Below are 24,476 nucleotides of genomic sequence, written 5' to 3' on the forward strand. Positions count from 1 at the left end.
CCCAAAAGAAATGACTTTTTTTTTTACATGAAAGCACTACCAGAAAGAATTAGAAAGCAAATAAACTGCTTAGAAGAAAAAGTGGTAAACTTCACCCAAGTAATGGACTTCTTGAAAACTGGAATAAACCAAATAGAACAATGACTCCATGTATGAAACAGTGAGAAATAATAGAACAAAATCAAAAGACTAAAAAGTAGAAGACAATATAAAGTATCTGACCTCACAAACAACTGATCTAGAAAACAGGTCAAGTAGATATAATTTAAGAATCACTGGACTCCCTGAAAAATCATGATTTTTTTTAAAGCTTAGACACCATAATTCAAAAAATCATAAATGAAAACAGCTTCAATCTCTTAGAAACAGAGAGAAAAGTAAAGGTAGGAAACATCTACCAATCACCTCCTAAAAGGAACCTCAAAAGGAAAAGTTCTGGGAATGTCACAGATAAAAATCTAAAGATCAATCACCAAAGAAAAATATTCAAAGCTTCCAGACAGAAGCAATTTAATACAAAAGAATTAAAGTCAGGATCACATAAGACCTGGTGACTTCTAATATACATGAGAGATCTTGGAATATACAATAATGCAAAAGGCAAAAGATAGAGACTTGCAACTAAGACTAACTTACTCTGAAAAGTAAAGTATAAACCTATAGAGAAAAAATTGACTTTTGAAGGAACAGAAGACTTTCAAGCACTCTGATGAAGAAAGCAGAACTCAGTAGGTATTTTGAAAATGCTAAGCACAAGAGTCAAGAAAAATCTAAGGCGGCAAATTTATTTGAGCAATTGGAGGAAGCTACATGAAAATGTAGTGTCAGCATTCTAATGGGGGAAAAAAACAAGTGTCCAGAACTTTAAAGTCTTCAAAGAATATTGAGGGGTTTAAGAGAAACAGGTCCTGGGGATAGATCGGTTCTGTTCAGAGCATATGAAGTATGGAAAGAAAAGGGAGGGTAAAAGGAATACATGAGTGTAGAAAAGGAGTGGGTGTAACTTCCTGTTTCTTATAACTGGGGCTCATTAGCAGACAAATATTTAAACATGATGAAGTGTGAATCAAATAAACTTTACTCTTATCTGAAATGAAAAAGGGAGGATTGAAGACTTCTCCTAACCACCTCCCTCCAGACCTACCCCCCCTCCCCATCTCCACAAATACATACAGAGTTTGGTACAGAAATCCATCAAATTCAACTAAGAAACAAATAGGAGTAGAAAGGTAGAGGTATTTAAGAGGGAAGATAATACTGGGGAGGGAACAGCTACAAGCAAAACAAACTTCATCTCAAAGTGGGGAATAAAAGGAACAAAAAAGAAAAAAAGAGCTAGAATCCAAGGGGATGCCCTTCAATTGAACAAACTGTGGTTTATAAATGTAATGGAAGATTATATACTATAAGAAGTAATGAAAAAGGAGATTTCAAAGAATCTTGGGTACTATGAACCAATAGAGTTTAGACTGCAGGGCTTCCAAAATATTTTCACGCATGACAGCTTTTCTCTTGTGTGGCCTGAGGGCATGAGCAGTGCAAAGTGTGCATACTTTGTGTTCAGAACCAAGGCTGCATTAAAGTTGTCTGATGCAAGACGGGCAAGCGCTGCCAGAAACACCTCGGATTGATTACGTGTTTGATTTTTAATTAATTTTTGATCACTGCACATTCAGAAACCTTTTACTGTTACCCAATTTTTCATGACCCACAGTCTAAGAAGCACTGGTCTAGAGAACAACAACAAAGAAAAAAAAAGGAGGATAATTTATACAAGGACAACAACATTATAAAGAAAAACAACTTTGAAATATTTAAGAAACCTGATCAGCGCAATCACCAACCATATTTCCAGAGGACCTATGATGAAGCATGTTACTTATAGGCCTCTTGATAGAGAGGTGATAGACTCAAGGTACAAAAAAGAGACAATGCAATTTCAGATACAGCTACTGTATAGGCTGGTTTTTCTCTATTACACTTGTTACCAGGTTTGTATATTTTCTTTCTCTCAGTTTTTTGATGGGGGAAGAAAGCTTGGGAGCAGAAGTGGGATTAGCAATAGTGATGTCAAAAAAGAGAGAAAGAACCATTGAAATATTTTTTTTAAATGCACAGAACAGAAGAAAGCTCAAAAGGAAACAGATGTGCAGGAGAATTTTGAAAGTAATGTGTAATTTACTACATACTTTTTTAAAAAGCAAGTGCAATAAAATGCATATTCAGTTTCATATACAATCCTTTTTATATTCTGTTCTGTTCTCTATATGGAAATGCTCATTTCATGTTAAAGTTCAGAGAAAATATAAAAAGAAAAAAGAACGCAGCAAGTAATCTTATTAAAGGAAATACATTAAGAATAAATAATTCTGTAAAAAACAGACATTTACTTCACTTTTTTTCAGTAAAGTTTAAATCAGTAAAGCAATTTCAACTTTACTAGGTCAGAATTTTTGATAATCTGGATAGTACTGAACAAAAAGCTAAAATTAAACTTTTTACTACCTTTGAAAGAGCCAACAAATTATTATTTGCAGAGGAATTGTGTCTAACCTTTCTAAGCTGACTTTTCCTACATTTTGATGCCAATTTATATAAATATCGTGCTAATTACAAGCAATTCTTATCTGTTCTTTAAAGTAACTCTCCTAAGGATTGTTCTCACTATATGCTATGAGAAACTGTAGCACAGAACGTAAAATGTTGGCCTTGGAATCAGGAAAACCTGTGATCAAATTCTTCCTCCAACATACTAGCTATATGACATGGGCTAGTCACTTAACCTGTCTGAGCCTCAGTTTCCTCATCTGTACTTTGGGAGGTAATCATAATTATAGACTTACTTCACAGGGTTGTAGTATGGCTCAAATGAAATAGTACATGTAAAGCATTCTGCAAACCTTAAAGTGCTATGTGTCATCTATAGCTGTTACTTTCAACAATCCTGTGAGACAGATTTGACTACTTTTACATAAAATCATAAAATGCCCATGAAAAGAATATTCAATAATTAAAACTTCTCATTATTCAGAGACTGGCTTTCCCTAATTAACTACTGATATGCAATTCCATCTGAGCAATCTCTCATTGATACACCATTGCAAACTTTTCATATCCCAGCAGATCATCTTCATGAACTGGTTTTGCTTAAAAAAAAATAGCGATGACCCAAGCAGTCAGGTTTTTGAGGATGGAACTGGAACTTTTGAACGAGCTACGTTTTATCTGTCCCTGTATAATGTATTACAATGGCAGAAAGAAATGCACCAAAATGAACAAAATCATGTTTGTTCTATAAACACTAAAGAATCTATGAATCATCAAAGAAGAAGCCAGTAAAACAGAACTACATGCTCTGACACACAAGAAGATAAGATCCAGCCACATTATCAGTTTGAAAAATCTAAGATCGAAGGGCTCACATTCTCAGAAGTGGTGCAAGATAAAGCCCGTCTACAACTAAACAGAAAGCCCTCTCACATGCAAACTAGAATTCTCTGATTTACACCTTCCAGCAGATGGCATTCATAGCTACAAAATAAGAATGAAAGATACAGAGGACCAGATGACAAAAAAGAATAACGAAAAAGGACCGAGTATATGCTTGAGAAAGATGTCTTATACAAGATCAAAATGAAAAAGAAAAATTCCCTGCACACAGTGAAATGGGGTCCTCCAGATGCTCCTGTTTGAAGAAGATATTGTACTGACTGCTTCCTCAATGAGATCTACCATTACTAAATAAGAAATCAGTGTAACATTACATAAAGGAAAAACATAAACAGATGAAAAGTCTGCACTCTTCAGATTAGGACAATTAAATGATTTAGTATATCAGTACACATATTTGGGCCAAGTACTACAGTTGAACAATAAATTGGATGCAAAACTGAATAGGAAGAAAGGAGCAGGGTGAATTATAGTTAAGAAACTACACAATCCTTTTAAACATCCCATGCTACCCTGGAATACAAAGACTTAACTTTTAAAAACAAATGTTCTACCAGAAATGGCTGTGAATGTAGTTCACTATCATCTTTGAGGTATTTAAGCTGTGGGTGATTCAACAGGATTTCCACTTGAAAAAGGAGAGAGATCATCAAAAAGATCATACACTATCACCAGGTGGAATTTATACCAAGAATTCAGGGTTGGTTCAATATTAGGAAAGCTAGCAGTGTAATTGATCATATCAATACCAAAAACAAAAATCATATAACTATTTCAGTGAGATGTAGAAAAAACTTTGGACAAAATATAAGACCCATTTCTATTAAAAACATTAAAAAGCAAAGAAATAAATGGAGCCTTTCTTAAAATGATACGTAGTATCTATCTAAAACCCAAAGTAAGTGTTTTATTCAATGGGCCTTCTCAATAAGACCAGGGGTGAAGCAAGGATGTCCATTATCACCACTATTATTCAATATTGTACTTGAAATGTTAGCTATAGCAATAAAACAAAAAAAATTGAAAAAATAAAAACAGACAACAAGGAAACAAAACTTTTGCAGATGATAGGATAGTATATTTAGAGAACACTAGAGAATCAACTAAAAAACCAGCTGAAACAATTAACAACTTTAGCAAAGTCACAGGATATAAGTAAACCCAGATAAATCATCAGCATTTCTACGCACTACCAACCAAACCCTGCAGCAAGAGATAGAGAAATTCTATTTAAAATAACTGCAGATAATATAAAATACTTGGGACTCTACCTACCAAGACAAACCCAGGGACTACATGAACACAATTACAAAACACTTTTCATACAAATACAGATCTTAACAACTGGAAAAAGTCATTGTTCACGGATAGGCCAAGTCAATATAACAAAATGGACAATTCTACCTTAAATTACTTTACTTATTTGGTGTCATACCAGTCAAACCACCAAAGAATTACTATGTGGAGCTAGAAAAAAAATAACAAAATTCATCTGGAAGAACAAAAAATGAAGTATACAAAGAGAATCAATGAAAAAAAAACGTGAAGAAAGGCAGCCTAGCAATACCACATTGCAAACTATATATTACAAAGGGGTAATCATCAAAACAATCTGATACTGGCTAAGAAATACAGTGGTGGATCAGCGGAATAGATAAGGTATACAATATATAGTAGTAAATGACCACAGCAATCTAGTGTTTAATAAACACAAAGATCCAAGCTTTTGAGGTAATTACTCACTATTTGACAAAAATTGTTGGAAACACTGGAAAGCAGTTCAGCAGAAACTAGGCATTGACCAACATCTCATACCAAGATAAGGTCAAAATGGATAAACGATTTTGACGTAAAGGGTGATATCATAAGTAAATTAGGAGAACATGGAAAAATGTACTTGTCAGATCTATGGATAAGAGAAGAATTTATGACCATACATGAGATTGAGAGGACCATTGGCAGTAAAAGTGATAATTTTGATTACATGAAGTTAAAAAGCTTTTGCACAAACAAAACTAATGTAGCCAAAATTAGAAGGAAAACTGGAAACTAAGGGGAAATTTTACATGCAGCAAATTTCTCTGATAAAGACACCATTTCTCAAATTCTTATGAAAAAGAGTCAAATTTATAAAAATAAGAGCTATTTTCCAATCAATAAAAAGTCAATGGATACAAACAGGAAGTTTTCAGAAGAAGAAATCAAAACTATCAATAGTCACATGAAAAAATGCTTTAAATCACTACCAATTAGAGAAATGCAAATTAAAACAACTCTAAGATACTACCTTACACCCATTAGATTGGCTAACATGACAGAAAAAGAAAATAACAAATGCTGGAGGGGATATGGAAAAATTAAGATACTAATGCACTGTTGGTGAAGTTGCGAATTGGTCTTACCATTACAGAGAACAATTTGGAACTAACACAAAGGGCTATAAAACTGTGCATACCTTTGATCCAACAATACAACTGTCAGGTCTGTATCCCAGATTTAAAAAAAAAGGAAAAAGACCTACTTGTACAAAAATATTTATAGCAGTTGTTTTTATGGTCACAAAGAACTGGAAATTGAGGGGATGCCCATCAACTGGGTAATGACTGAACAAGTGGTGATATATGATTGTGATGAAATACTACTGTGTTATAAGAAATGATGAGTAGGATGATTTCAGAAAAACTGGGAAGACTTACATAAACTGATGCTGAGTGAAGTGAACAGAGCCAGGAGAACACAGCATACAGTAACTGCAATATTGTAAAGATGATTAACTGTGAAAGACTGAGCTACTCAGATCAAGACAATGACCCTAGATAATTCTAAAGGATCCACAATGAAAAATGCAATCTGCCTACAGAGAAAGAGCAAATGAACTTCGAATGCAGATTGGAGCATACTTTTACTGTATTTTTCTTGAATTTATTTTTTTGGTCTTCATTTTCTTTTGCAACATAGCTACTATGGAAATATATTTTGCATGACCTCACATATAATTAATATCAAATTGCTTGCCTTCTTAAGGAGGAGGATGGGGTAAGAGGGAGTGAATTTGGAACTCCACATTTTTAAAAACGAATGTTTAAAAAATGTTCACATGTAATTGAGAGATTCTCAAGAAATTAAAAAGTATGTTTAAAAAAATGGAGAGAGATACATGGTAGGCACAAGTAAGCTGCAGCATATTTCCAATGATGACCTATACTTAGTAAATCACATGAGATATTACCTGGTTGCTTGCAGAATTTGTTGTCTCTAACTGGAATTCTTAAATTTAACCTTATGTGTCTTGGAGTTTTCAAGAGAGGGTTTTTGGTTTTGGTTTTGGTTTTTTTTCTGGTAGCAATCTGCAGATTCTTTGAATTGGTGCTTTGTTATCTGTGTTCAGAAGTTCTTATATTATTTCCTTTCCATTTCCATCCATGTGTTTGGATGTTTTGACTTGTGATGTTCTTCTGGAAGATAGGCATAATCCTTAAATTGTCTCTTACATGTCCCATCTTTGAGATCAGTAGGTTTTACCTGGATGTAAATGTTTGCTTTTAACATTATCATTGCTTTTTGCTTCTCTTCTTCCAGACTGTCCTTCACTTTTGTGTATTCACATTCTCAATCTTTGCTTTTTCTTTTGTTGGCCACCACTGATTCATGTTTTTCTATTTTGCCCATTATTTCTTCTGCGTAGGCTATAAATTCTGCTTTCATGATTCTTATTTCTCTTTTAAACTATTTAGGAATAGCCAGCGGTAGTTCTATGCTCTCTTAGGAATCCATAAGGCCCTCTGCCTCATCAAGTGTTGATTTATTTTTCTTTGTCTAGCAATATTTATTCAAAAATGTCTGGATAGATTTGCCTAGTTTATGTAAAGGCCATATTCCTTTCTGGTTCTTATAGTCTCCATTTTTTATCTGCTTATTCTTAAGGTCTTCAAGAGTTTTCTTCCTTCTGAGATCTTTGATAATTTCAGTCATTTTTCCTTATTTTTCACTTTCTGACTCCTCCTTTAATTACAATTCTCCTGGGGACTGGACTTTCATACTGGGCAATTCAGGTTTCACTAACCTCAATCTCTTCCTTAAATGACTTTGAGGGAATAGAACTAGCCCCAGCTGGATGTCAGTCCCCTTTCTTTCAGGTGTAATGGACACTGCCATACACTGGCATCCTGTTCCAGTTTTCTCAGTTCTCTAGCAAAGTAATGTTGTGTCACAGAGAACGGCCATACTGCAGTCTCAGTCTCCCAAGCTTCTGCCTTTTGGCTTTCCATAGCACAGGGAGGGGCCAGTGGGGAGAACATAGTTCTGCTGGAAATTCATGAGTTGGCTTGTGCAGACCTGACTGAGGATAGTGGCTGGTAAGGGAGAGAAGTGCTGAGTAAAACACTGTGGAGGTTAGGGATTAGTTTTCTTTGTTATTAGCTCATCTAGTAGTTATCTTGTTAACTTTCCTCATGTCTTAAGCTGTGGAAATAGATGAAACTGCTTTATCCCTTCACACAAGTTCTCTTTTGGAGGGGTTTGAGAGGTCATAAGGATCAGGGAAAGTGGCTAGTCCTTAATTCTGTTGGTCACCTAACTTAGAAGTTCACATGAGATATCAAGTCAAGAAGTATTTATTTGTTAAGCACTCACTATACGCCAGGCATCATGATAAGAGCTGGAGTTACAAAGCAAGACAAAAATAATCCCTGCCTATAAGGAATTCACAATCTGATAGGGAAGACAAGCAAACAAATATGTATAAAGAGGCTATACACACAATTAAATGGAGATATTTCAGAGGGAAGACATTAATATTAAAGAGAACCTAAAAAGACTTCTTTCAGAAGAAGATAGGATTTTAGCAGAAACTTAAAGAAAGCCAGGGAAGCCAGGAGGTAGAGTTATAGAGGGAGAGCCTTCCAGACATGAGGGACAGCCAGTGAAAAGTGCATGGAGTCAGGACAGGGAGTGTCATGTGTAAGGAACAGAAAGGAGGTCAGAGGCATTTGATCATAGAGGATCTCTGAGTTCCCTGAGAACAGAAACTGTGTTCTGCCTTTCTTCATATCTCAAGAATTCGGCAGAGTGCAAGCTTGGTACATAGTAGGTACTTATTAAATGCTTGCTGACTTGACTTTAGTAAGGTTTAAGAACACTAGAAAAGTAATAAAGGTTATGGTTATTTAAAAGCCTAAAAGAGGATTTTATATTTGTTATTTTACATTACAGAGAGCCACTTGTGTTTACTGAGTCAGACCTAGGCTTCAGGGAGGACTGATTGTGATAGCTAGGTGGAAGAGACTTGAAGCAAGGAGGGCAAGGCCAGTGTAATGGTCTAAGAAGGAGAGTGATAAGGGCCTGGACAAAAATGATAGCAATGTCAGAAAGAGAGAAGGGGTTATATACAAGAAATATCACCATAGAAATGTATGATTAGAAAAGGCGGACTAGATAAATGGTGTATGTAAGGCAAAGTAGATGGATAGCCATGTATATTCCAATGGAACCCTCAAAATGAAAAAGTGCAAGGCATACTGGTCAGACTTCTGTAGAAGAACTATGTAAGAACATGGACAAAAATTAGGCAAGATGAAAAGGCAGAGGTGGATTGTAAACTGTACCAATGGAGGAAAACTCTCATCAGTTAAGTGTCAAATCCATTGAAATATAAGAACAATACAGTGGCAGTATAGCAGAGTGTAAAAAGTACTGGATTTGTAGTCGGAGGACCCAGGACCTGAGCTCTGCTAGCAGGGTGGGGGCAGTTTAACGTCCCCATGCTTCAATATCCTCAACCGTAAAATGAGGGGGTTGGATTATATGATCTAGAAGGTCCCTTTCCAGTCCTAAATTGTATGACTCTTATGCATGTCTAAGAAAGTAGGGTGTACAATACCAAGGAATGGGTCATTTCTTTAATTAACTTCTTCATCAAATATCTTGTATAAGGTTTGATATACATAGCAAAGATTCAAAAATGCCCTCGCCAAACATTCATTAAACTTACCAACTTTCAAAAAAGTTTTCAGTTCCAAAGGTCGGAGCACTGGCTGTTTCTCTAAACGACCATACGTTTCTGCTATGTTCTCTACTTCCACCTTGGGACACTTAAACAACTCATAAGTCCCATCCCGGTTCTGGATAAAGCTCCTGGTAATTTCCAAGGGCATCTGATCACAAAGACAATACCAGAAAAGAATCAGAAAAAGACAAATCTTTACTAAAGGAGACAGATAAGTCAATGATTTAAAAAAAAAAAAACTCTTACTAGTTTAGTACATTCAAACAATGTTTGAATTTTCCTTTTCCTTTGTACCTCAAGATTATTCTATTAGCAAATTCTGCCTGTTTTCTGCATATTATATATATTCCATACTTTATATTTTGTATCTACAGTGCAATCCTTAGTGTGAATCAAAGTAAGTTCATTATCTCCAGCAATCACTGCAATTTCACTCTGGTCTACTTACCTCCAGTACAATTTCCTGGATTATAGTCAAGTTTATTTTTTAATATACATTCTGATTTCATCACCTGTCTCCTCAAAACTTTTCAATGGCTGCCCATCACCCACCATTCCAAAATAAAGCTCTTTGCCTCACTTTCTTATTGAATTCTCCTCCTTCCTTACCCTCTTCCCACTATTCCATTCCACCCACACCTAGAAACTACTTGTGAATTGTCCTGAGGTAATTCCTGAAGTCACTGTATATCTGGAATGTCCACACAAACTACATATAAGCTACTACAAATCACATGTAAGCTACATGGCCACTCCAAAAGTTGTTTATCTTTTTTCTGGGGATGTGATATGACTTATCAATGTAATATGGTATTGAATCAGTTGCATTATATTAGCCTTTCCATTGTAAAACTAATCCTCAACTAATAATATAAATCCTTTTTCTTACCAAGCCTTCAATATCCACCTGAGGGAAAAGTTTATAAATTGCTCAGGGAGTGAAAAACACTAATAGATGATTAATTAGGCAGAATTAGCTATTACAAGAATTCCAGTTCTGCAGAAGTTTGATGCCTAAGCCATTACCTGCACATCCAGCATATAATCTTTGCAAAGCCTCAAACACTTTCAAACTGCCTGCATTAAAATAAAAGATCTTGATGATGACCTAGAAATTATAAGTCTCTTAATGCCAATCCAATCGTTACTTGACTTACAAGTAAACACGTATCAGAGAAAGATCCTCCCAATACCATAGGTTACTAGGTTAACACGTAATTGCTAAATTCAATAGCCTTCTCTCAGAAGGCCTCCACCTCCTGGACCTCTGCAGTTTCTAATGCTGCTGATCACCCTTTCCCCCTGATCACTCTCTCCTGCCCTGACTTCCACAACATTGCACTTTCCTTGTTCTCCTCTTCTCTCTGATCCCTCTTCATCTCCTTGGCTGGATTACCAGCCATGACAACACTCACTCCCTAATCATGTATGTCTCCTGAGGCTCTCTCCTGGGCCTCCTTTTCTCTCCATACACTTGCACTTGGAAATCTCATCAGTTTCCATGGAGTCAACTATAGTCTTCATGCAGATAAATGATAAATTTATATATCCAATTCCCATCTCTCTCCTGACTACTAATGCTATATCATCAACTTCCCATGGGAAGTTGCCCTGGATAGCCCACTGTCATCTCAAACTCAACAAGTCCAAACGAGAATTCATTAACTTACCCACAAAATCTGTCCCTCTTCCAAACTTACTTATTTGTGCAGAGAAAACTACTATTCTTCTTGTCATTAAAGTCTGCAATCATAGAATGATGTCCTCCCTATCCCTCACCCTCTATATTCATTTACTTGACAAGTCTTATCCATCCTACTTCTACAACCTCTCACATCCACTCCCTTCCCTCATCTAGTCACTCATCACTCCTTACTCAGACTATTACCATAATCTACTAATTTGTATGTCTACTTCCAGATCTCAGTGCCTCCTCCAAACAACTGCCAAAACCATCTTCCTAAAGCATAGTCACCTTAGTTCTCATGACACTTCCAGTGGCTTGATACTTCCTACAGGATAAAATAGAAATTCTTCAGTTTGGCATCTAAAGCTGTTCACAATCTGGCTCTAGCCTGCCTTTCCAGACTGACTTCACTCACCTTCATGTATTCTATATTTCAGTCAAACTAGATTATCTGCTGTTTCCTGCCTGAACTTGGCCTCCCATCTCCGACTCAATGTACTTGCTGATCATTCCATGCCAGGAATGTACTCTCCCCTTCTAACCTCCAATTCTTAGAATCTCTTAGCTCAATTCAAGTGCCATTTCCTACAGCAAGGCTTTCTTGATCCAACTAGTTGTTGGTAATCTCACCAGTGGTATGCTAGTAAATGCTTTACAGTAGCTCCCTGAAAAAAAAATTGCACACCAATATACTTTTAAGTTTAATCTGCAGTAATAACATTTTATCCATACAATGTCCATCTAATTTTTAAGTCTAGATAATCAATAAAACAATTAATCAAGCCCTGATTTGTATCATTTGTTGATTTTTGAGATACAAATGCTCACAATGAAAATTTAATAATCAGCTCTTGCAAGTTGGTATGAGCTGGCTCCAGTACACCCCTTGGTTCCCTCCTCAAATAATCATGATTTTAGAGTTGGAAAGAACCTCATCAGTCATCTAAGTTCAACCCATAAATAAAAAAGGAATTCCCACTATAGAATATCCAACAAGTAGCCATTCAGTCCCTGCCTAAAGACCTACAAGAAGGCAGTCAATTCCACTCTTGGACTTGACATCAAGTCTAAATTTGCCTTTTTACCGCTCCAACTCACTGCTCCCATTTCTGTCCTCTGGGGCCAAAACTGAAAAAGCCTAATCCCTCTCCTCTATATGACAATCTTTCAAATACCTGAACAGAAATTACCATGTGCCCTCCTAATTCTTCTTATCTCTAGGCTAAATATCCCCAGTTCCTTCAACCAATCCTCCTGTGGCACATACTCAAAGTCCTCCAATATCTTGTGGACACTCCAGTTTATAAATGTCTTTCCTACAGTGTGGGACAAAGGACAAAAATCATTCATATATATGTGTGTGTATATATATATACACACACACACGTATATATGAATATATATGCTTAAAATATACTTAATGAATATATATACACATATATATGAATATATATGTGCTTAAAATATGCTTAGCGAATGAATAAATATTTTTTCTTGTTAGGAAGAATACTTAAAACCAAAGAAGTCAAACAAAGCCACCAAAAATTGGTGGCTATATCACCTACAACTACAAAAAAAGGAATGCCTCTGCAATTCAATCAGTTGTTGCAATAGGCAACCTCGATTATCAGAAAAGTTGGAGCTAGAAAAGGCCTCATTGTGTAGAAGAGGAAACTGGGACCCAAAGGGACAGCCAAGACCCCATCCCAAGTAAAGAAGAGGAAGAGGATTCCAAGCTGTGTTTTTCTGTTCCAAATCCAGTACTTTTTCAGCTACACTACATGGGCTTTACCAAGACGACCGTAACAAGTAATACAGTAAGGAACTGGCATTTCGCTGAATAATAAACTTTTTTTTAACAGCAGGAGAGACCATCTTTAAAGGCAGCGCCCCATAAGTACTCGACATGGCAAGAATCACACATTAAGATCTATGTGTCTATCACATTTCTGGACTTTTTCTCCAGAGAGTTGTGATAACAAACTTCCCATACCTCTGGGGTGTCTAAGATTTGCTTAACCTGCAGGATATTTGTGATGTGCCAGGTGTATTTAGAGAAGGTCCCCAGCGGCAAGGCATCTTTTCGCACAAAAGCTGCAATTAAAAAGGGGACATGGTTAATAATAATAGCTGACATTTACATAGAGCTTTAAGGTGTACTAAAAGCTTTACACAGTGGTATCTTTGATTTCATTTATATTTACTAGAGTATTAATGATTCAATTCTGTTCTTTCTTTACATGCAGATTTATGACTTTTAAAATAAACATTTCCTAGGAGTTTAAAAAAAACAAATAAACATAGGAACTAGCTAAACTGGCATAAGACCAAAGATTTCATTGTGGAATTCTTGCCATGAAAAGTCTGTTTAGCACTGCTTTTGGATTTTCTTTCACAATCACAAAGAATCATAGAATTTAGAGATGAATGGGACCTTAAAAGTCATCTAGATCATCTGCTCCATTTTATACACAAGAAAACTGAGGCCCAGAGGAAGAAAGTGATTTGCCCGAGGTTACATGGATAATAAGAACCTGGCTATGAACTCAAGTCATAAGACAACAGGATCATCGATCTACAGCTGGAAAGGAAGGGGCCTTATTGATTATCTAGTCCAACCTCATTTTACAAATGAAGAGACTTGGGCTCTGAGCAATGAAGGGTCTTGCCCATGGTCATACAAGGTCACGAGTAATCAGTGGCACAGCCAGGATTTGAACATTTCAAATCCAGTGTTCCTTTATAATGCCATACATCCTCTTTTTGATATGTAATATACATGCTATTGTTATCTACTTCTGCTCTGGAATTTCATCTCTATGCTTCCATAAAAAGTGATTACGTAGAAAAGGTCCTGTTGTAACAGAGCTGGTTATTACATGAATTTGCACATGCCAAGGTCAAATCATATCCCTGAAGTAACTACATATGATAAAAGTTTTCTGAACATGCTTAGCCCATAACATGGCTATCAGTCTTGTCTCCTGATACAAGCAATAGACAGGGGTCCCAAAAATCTCAGTGAAGTTTTAATCTTTAAACTGCACTAAGACTTTGGGGACTGCCTGTATAAAAGGGTCCCATAGTATGTGATTTGGCTAGCAAAGATAAAGAAGGGAAATGTATCCCTAACATAAAGCTACATCTTAAGATGGAAGAAAAATCACCAAATAACCATTCAAGGTTTATGTCTGATAGTTGTGGATTTCTCTATTCTGAAGGAGGCAAGTTTCATGTAAAAGACACAGCAAAGGTTTCTGGTGTTAATACTCCCAAATGCAGGGGTTCATGGGAAGTATTACTCGAAAACCAAGGTCATAAGCATTTCTAGAAATCAAATATTTACAGAGGAAGCAACATGTTTTCCCAACTATAGTTATCCATAGGTGGCCTACCACTAATGATTTAGCCCTTTAGACTGTGACTTCCTTAATAACAGGGATGTTTTTGTCTTTCTATTGGATCCCCTGCATTTAGCAGTGTCTGGCACAGAGTAGGTATTCAATAAATGTATGATGACTTGTTGACTAAACACTCTTCTCTGTCTTTTCTCCCTTACTTCCAGCTGCTTAATATTAAAGTTACCAAACTAAAGTTCTTTGATTCTGTGTCTGGGGATCCTTGGTTAAAAAAAAAAGTGATAAAGCTAATAAATAAATAAACCAAAATGAAGATGTAATGATATAAGCATATTAAGTCTGAGTTACTTGGACCTTTAAAATAAAAAATCTGTTATCACCCAAACCTGATAACCACAGAAAAAAAATTGGTCATTAAAAAGCCAGGCAAATTCTAACCCTTGTACACTATATTGTGGGAAGTAATTGTCCAGATCTAGAAAACATTAAACTTCAAGATAAGGAAATCTTTAGTAATACCACTTCATCCTTCTTAATTTTCCAGGTTTGAAGCTCCTTAAATCACTTGATTAATCTGAATTATAATGAAAACGACCTTTTAAGAGTGTGGTCAGTACTCTAAGCCTATGTTAGCACCAACCCCTGCCCCACATTACTGACACATACCTCTGTAAGGCTGGCAGAAAATCACCACTGAAAGAACCCAAAGACAGCTTCATATTCTACGGTATATTCTACGCCATAAGGCCAGGGGATTTGATTAGTCTTCCTGAAAGATCCTGTACCTGTAGTGGAGTTGGGGAGCCTTTTCTTTGCACTTCCAACAGAAATCCTCTGCTGTAGAGCATCAAAGAAGGACTGAGGAATGTGGAACACCAATGGCTCTGGTTTGCCTACAAAAAATGAAAAGGAACTGAAGTAAAGAAACTAAAAGAACATTCTGATGGGGAAAATGGAAAAGGACATGGTATTAAAGATAATAACATTTAAGTTATTACTGTCAGTGAGGTTTCTTTATATAAAGGCACAAGGTAAATTTATAGTTTGAATTGTTATCTCATCAGCTTTTGTTAGTGAAGAAAGGTTAAAATAAGTCAATATCTCAACGAAGAATCAACTCTAGACCTAAAGCTAGGGTCCCTTTTGATCATTAAAATATGCAATAAAATTTATTACTCAGTTACCTTTACTATTGACAATAACAGACAAGTCTCTACTATCAGTATTTTTCTCTAAGTGTGTCAGTTCATTTTAATCACTGTATCAGACATGCAAAAAGCAGAAAGTTAGGGTCAACAAGAATTGGTCAAAGTTGAAACAGAAAGGTTTAGGGAATGAATCCTATAGATTCAGAGTTACCCTGCCAAAGCTCTGCCTTTTCCCAACAAGTAGTTAGTATAGGCAGGTGGAAAGCACTCAGGATCATTTGTTCTAATTGAATAATTCCCTCTACCTGCCTGCCTCATTCTTTATAACTCTTTTAATACTGTAAGTGGCACCACTGCCCTCCCAGTGACTCAGGCTTGAAAACTTGGTGTCACCCTCAAGTAGGCAAGGTAGAGCTCATTAAGTCTTGTCATTTCTACATTAATAACCTCTAGTGCTCACTTATCCTTCTCTTCACTCAAACAGCCTCCACCCTGCTGTGAAGCATCACCTCACACCTGGACTACAACAGCCTTCTAATCAGCCTTCATCCTTCAAGTCTTTCCACTCCATCCTCCTCTCAGCTGCCAAAGTGATTTCCCCAAAATGCAAGTCTGATCATGTCACCCCACTACTCAATAAATTCCAGTGGTTCCCCATTACCTCCAATATCAAGCATAAAATGCTACTACATTTGCCATTTAAAGCCCTTTACAAGTTGGCCCTTTCTTACCTTTCCAGACTTGCTAAACTTTACATTCCTCCTTCTACACTACAATTCAACTAAAGGGCCCTTCATGTTCTTCCTTTTGACCCTCTTATCTCTCCAGCTCTGTGCCTTTTTATGGGTCCACAATGCACTCCCTCTTCATCTTCATCTCTTGGGTTCCTAGCCTCCTTCAACAATCAGCTCAAATCTCTTCTGCAAAAGGTATTTCCTGGTCCCTCCCACTTCCAATGTCTTCCCTCTGAAATTACATTTACAACATACATATCTTATGTGTATCTTATGTGTATATAGCTTTTTGCATGTTGTCTCATTTATTAGAATATGACCTCCCTATGGGCAAGTGGGTCATGTTTGTGTCTTTCAGTGTATCCCTTAGTACAGTGTCCAGCACACAGGAAGCACTTAGTAAATGCTTGTTGTCAGCTTGATGTGTTCTACCAAATACTAACTTTTTAGCTTATATTTCACAACCTGACACCTGTTATCTCAAACATTCACCTGTTTTTACACTCTAGTTTACGCTCCATTTCAGTCACCTAAAATCTGCTTCCATTCTCAGGACATCACTGGCTTAACTTTGATTTGGAGTGTCTACATATGCAATCTTATCTTCCTGAAATGTCCTATCTCTCTGCTCTATAATCAAAGCCATAGTCTCTTCATTTCATGATTCAATGCCTCCACTAAATCTTTCTTGACTGGTCAGACCATAATGCTATGTTTAGTTCTCTATGCCACATTTTCAGAAGGACACAGAAAAACTAGAGTATTCCAAAAGTGATTAGGACAATGAAAGGCCTAGAAATCACACCTTATGTGGAATAACTGAAAGAATTATAGACATTTAGCCTATAGAAAAGCAGCCTCAGGGACAATATCTGTCTTCAACCATCTGAAGAAATGTCACAAAAAGAGGGAGTAAACTTAATTTGTTTTGCTCCAGAGGGAAGAACTCTAGCAGACTGGTAGGAGAAGGAAGGAAGGAAGGAAGGAAGGAAGGAAGGAAGGAAGGAAGGAAGGAAGGAAGGAAGGAAGGAAGGAAGGAAGGAAGGAAGGAAGGAAGGAAAGGAAGGAAGGAAGGAAGGAAGGAAGGAAGGAAGGAAATTCTAACTAAGACTAACCAAGAATAGAATGGGCTGTCTTGCAAAATATGGAGTTCTCCATAACGTGAGAGTGCTAAAAGAGAAGTTGGATCATCATCTGTCAAGACTATGGCTGAAGGGTTTCCTGCACAGCCTGAGAGGTTGAACCTCCCTTTATCTGTGATGTGCTTTCCAATTCTAAGCTTCAGTGACTCATCCCACACCTGAATGTAGTAGCAGGACTAAGCATCTGAGTATAGAACTTTATATCATCAAATAAGAAAGCACTTAAAGTGCTATGTAGATGTGAGTGATTATATTGTTTCTCTTGCTTTTGTTTTCTTTACTTGTACTTTTGTCATATGTATGTCCTCTCTCCTCCATGACATTTTCATTCATAAGTCTTGGACTGTCTCTCCAACATTTTTCAAACCCCCTACATAGGATTAATAGAACTAGAGTACTATGGGTACTCATTGAGTTTTAATTATTAGTATTTTTTTTTACATTTCTTATGACTTTTTATTAGCACTACATTTTTACTGCAACTGTTGTTATCTTCACTTGTCTTGTTCCTTCTAACCCAAGACATCTGAATTTTCAACCTATTAGTTTAACAGATATAAAGTAACAGACAGAAGTTCAATAATGCTCTTTCAGAATAAAGTAACAATACACAGTTGAACTTCTTCTTCCAGAAAGAGCTCAGTTGAAAAATAAGTACTTACCGTCAAACTGATAATGCATAGTTTGGTGGATGCGTTCTGTGACACTGGCCAGCCAATCTTGAAAGGATAAAGTCACTTGTGATTCATCTAGCAGCTGATTACAAGCTGAAAGACAAGGATCTCTTCGGTAACAACTATTTTTGCTCATAATATAAACAGTCAAAAACATGGAGAAAAGTTGGCTTGTTTGGAAGAATCAGAAAAGCAAAGAGTTAAATTTTTTTGAAAAGTGGACAACTAAAAAGAAAGACGATTTTTATATTAGCTGGGAAACGTTTAGAACAAAACCCATCAACATACTGAGAAACTGGCAAATTTTCAAAATCTAGCAATAAATTTAAGTACAACACATCAAATAGTTGTTCAGTACAGTTCCCAATGAACTGGCACATACAAATTTGTCTAATTCCTTTTCATTTCTATCACCAAAGAAACCAAAATAGCTAAGCTGTTTCTTAAGAGCCAAAACCTGCCTTCAAGTGTATTAGACTGATCTCTACATTATGGATTAAAATATCACACCTATACATCCAGATGTATAGGGTAGCGAGTAAAGAGCTGGCATTGGATTCCCAAAGGCCTGTGTTCAAATATTGCTTCAGACATAAATGAGCTATATGATGTTGGGTAAGTTATTTAACTCTCTAAGACTATAAGTAACAGAACAGCGCCCGAATGCCTTGGAAGAACAAGTTACCTCTCACTGGGAAGCGTGTACAATAAAGTTACAGGTCTGGACCACAAAATATCCAATCCATCATTTAACTCAATTGAACAAATATATTTAATCACCTACTATTCGCAATATACTGTGCTAGGTGTCAGGGATACAAAGAAGAAACAAAACAGTTTCTACCCTCTAGGAACCTACAATTTAGTGGAGCAATATGGTGTAGCAGAAAACAATGGATTTGAAGTCAAGACTCCTAAAATGCTATCCTGGCTCTGATTTTTACTAGCTGTATGACTATGAACTTTGTTTCTAAGCCTCAAGGTGCTCATCTGTAAAATGGAGAGAGCACTACTTGTACCATCTACCTCACAAGGCCATTGTTTACATTTTGTAAATCTTAGTATTAAAGTGCTATATAAATGTGCATAAAAATAAGTTATTATTATTATTACTGGGGTAAGACAAATGTACAGATAAGTATAATGCAAATTATAATATGATAAATGCATAGGAAACATATAAGCAGAATAGTCTGAGAAATTCAATAAGGAAAAGATTGTCTCTGACTGGAAGAAAAGTTTCATGATATACAGAGGAGGTGGTATGTGAACCAGGAAGCTCAGGATATAACTACAAGATCACAGTCTAAAGAGGTTCCGAAAAACACCTTAAGTCTTTCAGAAATGGCAGCAGAAGTAACCATCAAGAAACAGGGGAGTCTTCGGGCTGAAAAATGTAAACTCACTATCACATAGTTGTTTGGTTTGGGGGCTTGTTTTTTTGTGAAGCCATTAAAGAACTTTCAAACATTTTTAAATTTTAAAAATTGAGAGATCATTGGTGACCTTGAATAGAGCAGTTTCAGTCAAGTTGTGGCACTGGAAGTCAAGTGGCAAGGGAATTCATTTGGTGTGGAGTGGGAGTGGTGGTGAAGAAATGGAGGCTATGTGTCAATGACACTTTCTAGGAGAGTGATTGGAAAGGGGAGAAGAGGTAAAAAGTGATGGTTTGAGAAGAAAACAGAGTCAAGTGATAGTTTTTTAAGGATGGGAAGACCTCGGCATGTTGTAATAATACAAAGTTGTGTATCTTTCCCGCTTACCTCACAGACTTGCTGTGAAAAGCAAATGAGATGACGAACACAAACTAAAAAGCACTATATGACTGTAAGGTATTACTAGAGAAAGGGACTGCAACACCAAGTACACATGTAGACAAGCAAGTAAGCAAGGAATTCTTTCTCCCCATCACAATTCTTCAAAATCCACGCATGCTACCAAAACATGTCAATGTATTTCTACGACATTTGTTCATTTAAAAGATATAATTTAACAGCCTGATACTGTTTATTCTACATTCCAAACATAATACAAAGAGGATCTAGTCACTGCTCAAACACACTTCTTTATTTCCCTACCTTCCTCGTCTCCTTAGTCAAAATCGTAACAACTTCTCCTATTTTCCAGTGTCCAAATACTTGAACAATTATCAACAGAAAGTCCTCTGAGTTCCCAGGGATAAAACTCCACCCCTTGAAGTCATCCCCGTAAAGAGACACTCACCCTGCCTTTTTACTGAAGAGGTGACTGCAGGCTTTTTCAAACTGCTTTTTCTTAGATTACTGCTCACTGCGTCTTGAGCCAAAAGTGGACTATTGGTTTGTGCACCTAAAATACAAATGACTAAAAACTAGCAATATATCTGCAGGATATACATGAGATTTTAATTCTTGCAGAGACCAAAACGTACAATGATTCCTACATAATGTTTGGGTACACCTGGCACATTCTATGAAGGGAATTAAAATAAATCTTTACATGTAGTTTTGAATTTCCTTAACTAACACTGGAACTGAGTGTTTAATAGAAAGGAATTATATCCCACTGGATGAAAATTTCAAGTCCACAAACTTTTTTAAAATGCTGTCTACCTCCAGATTCAGAGTACAGAATGAAGCATATTTTTTCTTCTTTCTTTCTTTTTCTTGGTTTTTTTTTCCATTGTTGTTGGAACATGACTAATAGGAAATTGTAAAACTTCATATTTGTAATGGGTTTTGTATTTCTTGCTTTCTCAATGGGAAGGGGAAGGGATGGAAGGAGGGAGAATATCTGAAATTGAAAAAATACAAATGAGTGGAAAAAAATTGTTTTAAATAAAATTGCATTAATATCTTTCATTTTAAAATTATCTACATTTCCCAATGTATGCTTCCTCCCAGAGACTCATTCTTTATAAGTAAAAAAGAGGGAACAAAATGACCAACAAAACTAGTCAACACTTCAAAAATATGCAGTTATATGCACCAATATAACCCGACCCTACCACTTCCACAATGCAGGTAGGGGAAATTCACCTTTAGATAACAAAGCCTGTCCACAAATGTAAATGGGGAAAGAAGCCCCAGGAAGTGATGGAGCCTCCTCAGGCTCTAGCTCCCTGAACAAAACTGGCAAGAAGAAGGTGCAGCTGGATAACATATTCACTATCTTATAAGATAAGGAAAAGGGTAAAAAAAAGTCCTTCCTAGAAAAAGGGCAAGCTTTATAGTACTACTTTAGCTAAAACTAAAGTACAGTTCCAACAAGATTAAAAAAATTTTAAATTTGTAAAATTTTTCAGAATTCTAAAAGATAGAAAAACATCAGCAACATGAAAATGCCAAAAAATCAGAGGTTGCATTATTTTGACATCTAGATGTGAAACTACTTCTTGATTTACTCTAAAAAAACAATTCTTTGAACTCCCCAAAAAATCAAGAGGGTCGACAGCAACATATGAAATAAAATAAAACAAAAGTTCAAAAGAGCTTCTCACCAGATCCTTCATCCCTTTTCCTCTTCTTCGGCTTAGAGGTGGTAGATTCACAGATCTGTGTGGTAGATTCTGAATGACAACCTAACTGTGGCACAATAATCCCTTTAAGACCTAGAAAACAGATCTCCAAATTAACAACGAAAATTTAAGAGACCCAGTGTGCCCCACTTAAAGAAAACTGAACTTATAAAAGTCCAAACCCCTCAAAATATTTATTAAATCTGTTTCAAGACAGACTTCTTCTAAGTACTGAGCTCCCTAATACATAGAAGTGTTTTTTCAACATGACAGAAAGGCCAAGGAGGGAAAGGGGAAAGAAAGTGTGCACAGAAGCTTAACGATAAAGAGTTAGATGATGACTGCCAATGGGACATAAACACATTTTGCATTTTTTTTAATCACTGAAATCCAATAAGACTAAGGAGTAAAGTAAAAATGTCCTTTATCACCATAATTACTTAATAGTAGGACCAAGCATATTAAGTGATACAAAAGTTTTATTGTAATTTTACTCTGAATTAAAAATCCTACCTATTTTTTTTTTTTTTGCCTCATGGATTAAAAAAATGCACTACATCAACTGACAGTTTGGCCCTTTCAGGTATTCTTAAATTCCAGTCTTTCTAGTGTAAACATTGTGCTGGAAATGCTAGTTAAAGCAGTAAGACAAGAAAGAGAAATCAAGGGCATGAGAATGGCAAAGAAAAAACAAAATGGCCATTTCCTGTGGATGATATGATTTTAAATTCTTAGAAGATCCTAAAAAGTCAACCTAAAAATTAATAGAATCAATGAATGCAACAAAATTATAGGATATAAAATAAACCACATAGATCAGTAGCATTCCTGTTACTACCAAAAAAAACCCCAAAAACTTAGCAACAGGAAATAAAAAAACAAATACCAATAAAAATATGTAAAATATTTGGGAATCTTTCTCCTAAAACACATTCATGAACTACATAAATCCAACTATAAAATTATTTCTCCAGAAACACATACAGACTTAAATAATTAGATAAATATTAATTGTTGATAGATAGGCCATTATAATAAAATTACAATATTATCTAAATTAACTTACTTATTCAAACTATCAAAGGATCATTTTATAGAGCTAGAAAAAATAATAAAGAAATTCATTTGGAGGACCAAAATGTCAAGTATCTCAAGAAATGTAATGGAAAAAAAGTGAGAAAGAAGGGGACCTCTCAATACCAAATTTCAAGCTGTTTTATGAAGCGGCAATTATCTCAATGACTTCATACTAGTTCAAAAAGAGAGGTCGATCAGTGAAACAAATTAGGGATATAATGTATGGAACAGAATTAAACAAATTTAGTAGCTTAGTGTCTGATAAACACAAGCATCCTCACTACTGAAACAACAACTCACTGTTTGGTAAAAACTGTAGGGAAAATCAGAAAGCAATGTGAAAGAAATTAGTTACATTCCAATATTTCACAGTGTATACCAAGATTCCAAATGGACAGTGACTTAAGACATAAAAGGTCACATTATCAGCAAATTAGAAAAACAAAGAAAAAAATTATCCTTCTGATCTATGGATAGGGAAAATACATAACCAAACAGAGGACAAAAGGGTCACAGAAGATAAAATGGACAATTTTAATTTCATAGTTAGAATGTTATGCACAAATAGAATCAGTATAGTTAAAATTAAAAGGAAAATAACAAGTAACTGGGGAGAAATCCTTACAGGAAGGTTCTCTAGTAAAGATCTCATAGCCAAGATTTACCAAGACCTGACTCCAACTTTAAGAGTAAGAACTATTCTCCAATAGATAGTAAATGGATATGAGTGGTCAGTTTTCAAAGTGAGAAATCTAAGCTATTAACAATTATGTAGGGAAATGTTCCAAATCACTAATAATTAAAGAAAATGAAAATTAATGCAACTCTGAGGCTCCATCTCACAAGCATCAGTGACTAGCAAAGATAACAGAAGAGGAAAATGACAAATGCTGCACAGGCTGCAAGGAAGCAATCACACTAATGCACTGTTGGTGGAACTCTGAATTGGTGTGGTCATTCTGGAAAGCAATTTGGAAGTATGCCCCAGAAGTCACTCAACTGTTCCTACCCCTCCACCTACCACTAGGCATAACGCCCAAAGAAATTTTAAAAAAGGAAAGAACCCAGAGAAAGAGGAAAAGGACAAATATAGCAGCCCTTTTCATAGTAGCAAAAAACTGGAAAATATTGGGGTTCCCAAGTATTGGGTAATGGCTAACCAAACTCTGGTATATGAATGTAATGGATAATTACGACATGAAAAATGACCATAAACAGTGTCAGAGGAAATTAGGAAGAACTTTCTCTACGAATTGATATTGAGTGAGCAGAACTAGAAGAAAAATTTATGCAGTGACATTACAAAGACAAACAGCTTGCAAAGATTTTAGAACTCTGATGAATGCAATGATAAAGCACAATTCCAGAGGACCAAAAAAGCAGCATATTATCCCACCTCCTGCCAAAGAGACAGTGGACTTCAAAAGCAGAAATGAGACATTGATTTTTAGACATGGTCAATGTGAGAATTTTTGTTTTACTGTGTATATTTGTTATAAGGTTTCTTTTTTTTTTTATTGTATATTTGGGGGAACAGAAAGAAGGAAATATCACAGAAACCAAAAATCAGAAACTACAATTGCTCTTCAGAATTTTTAAGGACCACATAGAGAATAAAGACATTGTAGTTTTCTGCATCTTCAAAAAAAAAAGAAAAAAGAAAATTGAAGGTTCTTAGACTTTTTAAAGATTACCATCTAACAGA

General features: G+C 35.9%; 1 protein-coding gene across 18 annotated transcripts in view; it reads right to left on the reverse strand.

The window, feature by feature from the left end:
* The window catches only part of C1H2orf42 (chromosome 1 C2orf42 homolog), a 198,535-nt gene that overhangs the window by 165,223 nt on the left and 8,836 nt on the right, over window positions 1–24,476 (reverse strand). For 14 of the 18 annotated variants that reach the window (XR_011972689.1, XR_011972690.1, XR_011972685.1 and 11 more), the window contains exons 3-8: window positions 21,677–21,787; window positions 20,422–20,526; window positions 18,187–18,291; window positions 15,286–15,393; window positions 13,135–13,235; window positions 9,440–9,602 (exon numbers count right to left, since the gene is read on the reverse strand). Coding sequence is in view for 11 of the 18 variants with exons in the window: in XM_072635268.1 (XP_072491369.1) it covers window positions 9,440–9,602; window positions 13,135–13,235; window positions 15,286–15,393; window positions 18,187–18,291; window positions 20,422–20,526; window positions 21,677–21,787 (693 nt within the window). In the remaining 7 variants the exon portion in view is untranslated. Of the gene's footprint in view, window positions 1–5,654; window positions 7,803–9,439; window positions 9,603–13,134; window positions 13,236–15,285; window positions 15,394–18,186; window positions 18,292–20,421; window positions 20,527–21,676; window positions 21,788–24,476 lie in introns of those variants that run through there. The other 4 variants (XM_072635273.1, XM_072635272.1, XM_072635271.1 and 1 more) reach the window with 2 other exon arrangements.

This window comes from Notamacropus eugenii, chromosome 1 (genome assembly GCF_028372415.1).
Source record: "Notamacropus eugenii isolate mMacEug1 chromosome 1, mMacEug1.pri_v2, whole genome shotgun sequence".
Classification (NCBI taxonomy): Eukaryota; Metazoa; Chordata; class Mammalia; order Diprotodontia; family Macropodidae; genus Notamacropus; species Notamacropus eugenii.